The 3,914-nt window shown below is 36.9% G+C and overlaps 1 protein-coding gene across 1 annotated transcript; it reads left to right on the top strand.

The window, feature by feature from the left end:
• Positions 1-822: 822 nt before the first annotated feature.
• LOC123201998 (fructose-bisphosphate aldolase 6, cytosolic) lies at positions 823-3,231 on the top strand. The gene is made up of 3 exons (XM_044617697.1): positions 823-979; positions 1,869-2,096; positions 2,183-3,231. The coding sequence occupies exons 1-3, from the start codon at positions 952-954 to the stop codon at positions 3,001-3,003; spliced, it is 1,077 nt and encodes a 358-aa protein (XP_044473632.1). The 5' UTR covers positions 823-951; the 3' UTR covers positions 3,004-3,231.
• Positions 3,232-3,914: the final 683 nt, after the last annotated feature.

Genomic DNA, 3,914 nt, shown 5'->3' with positions numbered 1-3,914 from the left:
TTATAATTATCAGAATTTATAGTAATGCATAAATAGATAAAACAAAAGAGTTTTGACTAATTTAAAATAACATCATTTTACACTAGTGTTATATTAGTTAAGTGAAACGATATTGTCTTGTATTATAATTTATAGTAAAAATGATGTCATTTTGTTCCAAGTTTATTATGCTCAAACTCGATTTGCATGAGTTTTAGCTTGCATCTATAATATCGAATTCATGTGAGTTAAACTCAAATATCACCCTGTTATATCAAACTCAAGTTCTTATCTTTTAAGACTCATCGAACTCCATTTTTCTTATTTCTAACAAAATTTTAATCGGATTTGACTGAAATACAACCCTATCATTGATTTGGGTCACAACGACGAAACATTAGGTTTGGTTAACGGGGGAAGGTTCAACCATTGTCCATACTCGGGTGGAGGAAGACAAAGAATGAGAGGAAGAAATAAAGAGAAAGAGAGAGAGAAGGAGAGAATTAACCGGAGCAGAAAGGAGGTAGCTGAGAGGTGAAAAAAAAAAAAGGGAGGAAGAGGAGAAAACGGAGGAGAAAAAAATTGTGAAGGAAAGAGTAAAACTTATTCAGGGTAATTTTAGATCTGAAAATCAATAACAACCTTTAAAATTGAAGAACTAAAATATAGACTGTCATGTGATTCAAATTACTAAATTAATTTCAACGGAACGAGGCCCAAGGGACAAGGGACAAAAGAGTAAAAGCGAAATAGGAGGTGAAACGTAACTGTAAGACGCCATTACGTGGCAGACAAGACAAAGGGGGAATCGACAATCTCGATGTATCCCTTTCTTTCCTATACGCACTCTTTCTCTATCTACCCTAACCTTTTCTACGTTATAAAACCCCATAGCCCTGTTTGTCTCTTTTATTTATTTTCTTCTCAAATCTTCATCAACTTCTTCAAGTCTCTCTATTACAATCCGACATCATGTCTTGCTTTAAGGGCAAATACGCCGGTAGTTTTCTCTCTTTCTGCTCTACTTTTCTGTTCTCTTCTACCTGTATCAATCAATCTATCGTATAAATTTTCTTGGATGGATTAATCTCTTTTGCGCTTTCTTGTTTAGATCTGTCCGTTGTATGATCTTTATTTTAAGATCTGATTCTATTCGGGATTTGTTTTCATCATTTAGTATATTTTTATGTCGTTTGATTGTATGATCTACTTGGAGTTTTAGATTCGTTTCGATTTTTTTTTTAAGAGTTGTTTTCAAATCGGTTCTAATTCTTAGATTCTTATGGTATGTATGTAATTAAATATATAAATAAATAAATAAAGCCTCCGATTAGTAAATATGCGAATGAATTTTCTTTACTTGTTAATTATAGGGTTATGAATTTGTGTGTTTTAGTGTTATACTGTAATACTTTTATTGCATCTTTTGTTCTAGTGTATACGATTGCTTGGATCTAAAACTAGTTTTTGTATTTCTTAATAATTTGTATGCCTTGTCATGTAAAATAATAACAAATATACTTTATAATTCTTTAAATTTATTTTCTGTGGTTTTTTTTTTTAAAAAAAAAACTTAGATGTGTGATCTATTGGAGCATTCGAAGCAAGTTGCTCGTGTTCTGAGTACATAAGTTTGGATCTTGTAATGTATTGTGGTCAGGCAATTAATGTTTCCTTGACGTTTTTAGATCTAATTTTCTTTAATTATGTGTCTAGGAGTCAATTAATCTAAATTTAAAGTTGCGTGATTTATGATATAAGATGATGATTTTTTGACAATGAAGTTATTGTGGCTTATAAACTGATGATTGAGAACAGAAATTGAATTAGTTGCTCTTTGGAACTTTGAATATAGTTTTCTTCTAATAGTCATTTTTGAAATAATGCAGAGGAGCTTGCTACAAATGCTGCCTACATTGGCACCCCTGGAAAGGGTATTCTTGCTGCTGATGAGTCAACTGGCACCATTGGCAAGCGTCTATCCAGCATCAATGTCGAGAACAATGAAACCAACAGGCGCGATCTCCGCGAGCTTCTTTTCTGCACGCCTGGTGCCCTTCAGTACCTCAGTGGAGTCATTCTCTTTGAGGAGACCCTCTATCAGAAGACTGCTGACGGTATGGTGTTCAAACCCTTTGATATCATTGTTTTCTGAGTTAATTTTGTGGGTTTTCATTAGATAATAATTAGTGTAATTGTTCAGGCAAGCCCTTCGTTGATGTCTTGAAGGAAGGTGGAGTCCTCCCTGGTATCAAGGTTGATAAGGGTACTGTTGAACTTGCTGGAACGAATGGTGAAACCACCACCCAGGGTTTTGATGATCTTGGTAAGCGGTGTGCTAAATACTACGAAGCTGGTGCTCGCTTTGCTAAATGGCGTGCTGTTCTGAAGATTGGTCCAAATGAGCCATCTGAATTAGCCATCCATGAGAATGCCTACGGTTTGGCTAGATATGCAAGCATCTGCCAGGAGAATGGTCTTGTCCCCATTGTTGAGCCTGAAATCCTTGTTGATGGTTCCCATGATATTGACAAGTGTGCTGCTGTGACTGAACGTGTTCTTGCTGCATGTTACAAGGCTTTGAATGACCACCATGTTATGCTTGAAGGTACCCTCTTGAAGCCCAACATGGTTACCCCTGGATCTGATGCTCCCAAGGTTGCACCAGAGGTGATTGCTGAGTACACTGTGCGTGCCTTGCAGCGCACTGTGCCTGCTGCAGTTCCTGCAATTGTATTCTTGTCTGGTGGGCAGAGTGAGGAGGAAGCTACCCTCAACCTGAATGCAATGAACAAACTCAAGGGAAAGAAACCATGGTCACTTTCATTCTCTTTTGGACGTGCACTTCAGCAGAGTACTCTCAAGGCATGGGGAGGAAAGAAGGAGAATGTGCAGAAGGCGCAGGCTGCATTCCTCACAAGGGCCAAGGCCAACTCAGAGGCCACCCTTGGCTCTTACAAGGGCGATGCTAAGCTCGGTGAGGGTGCTGCTGAGTCTCTCCATGTCAAGGACTACAAATACTAAACTAAATGAAGATGTTTGAGACTTCTGGTCATGTGTTATATGAATTATGAGTGAATGGCGGTATAACCTTAGCTTTGTCCCATTCTCAGGCATAGTTTTAGGGGCATCTTTTGTTTTTTTCCCTTTATATTATTAGGTTGGAGTAATAAAAGCTTGACCGTGGAGCTTTGGTTTGAGTTGTTTTCTCAACTGAGTTATAAATTATTTATGTTATTGTTAATTTTGGGCCGGCTTTTTCTATGATTGGCAATCAATCTGAATATTTGTTGTTGATTAACTTTTCTCCTGCATTTTGGATATGTATTATGTAGCTGGGCCTTTTATGTAATGAATGTGATTTAAGGGATTGGGAGATGACGACCTAGGTTGCTTGTCTAATGTCGGTATAGTGTGCAGGGTAAAGGGAAACTGTATGAATGCTTAGGAAAAGCTTATCTTGTTGATTTGGCTCTGTTTTCATGGTTTTGAATCGAACTCACATTTTTACAATGTATATAAATAATATAGCAAGACGATGGCTTCTAATTGGGACCAAGTTTGAAATATAAAATTCAACACAGTATTATTTAACTTAATTAGTTAACAATAAATAGACGGCTCCTACAACAACGGCACAAAACAGAAGCCCTAGAAAAAAAAAAAAAAAAAATAGAAATCTCACGCTCTCGCCGCTCTCACAGTCTCTTCTCACTCACTGGTACCGCTGCATCCCCCAACCCACCCCAACTCCCTTGCCAACGTTTTATATTTTATTTAATTTTTTTAAGTGATGCTATGAACCACTCATTTTTATCTTATTAGATCCTCTGTTAGCCTCTAAGAAGCTGTTGGAGTGGTAATGAAAAGGGTTTTATGCATAAGACTACAAAAACAAAAGATAGAAATGAAACTCATTCATCAGAGCATAACAT

This window comes from Mangifera indica, chromosome 18 (genome assembly GCF_011075055.1).
Source record: "Mangifera indica cultivar Alphonso chromosome 18, CATAS_Mindica_2.1, whole genome shotgun sequence".
In the NCBI taxonomy this organism is placed as follows: Eukaryota; Viridiplantae; Streptophyta; class Magnoliopsida; order Sapindales; family Anacardiaceae; genus Mangifera; species Mangifera indica.
Note: the sequence above shows the minus strand (reverse complement) of the source record. Positions and strands in the feature narration are given on the sequence as shown.

What these genes read in the sequence shown, in the direction of transcription:
- LOC123201998 (XM_044617697.1), top strand. Translation starts at nt 952, where the DNA reads ATGTCTTGCTTTAAGGGCAAATACGCCG. An exon ending in CTTTAAGGGCAAATACGCCG is followed by an intron (nt 980 to 1,868) that starts GTAGTTTTCTCT and finishes GAAATAATGCAG; the next exon opens with AGGAGCTTGCTACAAATGCT. An exon ending in CTATCAGAAGACTGCTGACG is followed by an intron (nt 2,097 to 2,182) that starts GTATGGTGTTCA and finishes GTAATTGTTCAG; the next exon opens with GCAAGCCCTTCGTTGATGTC.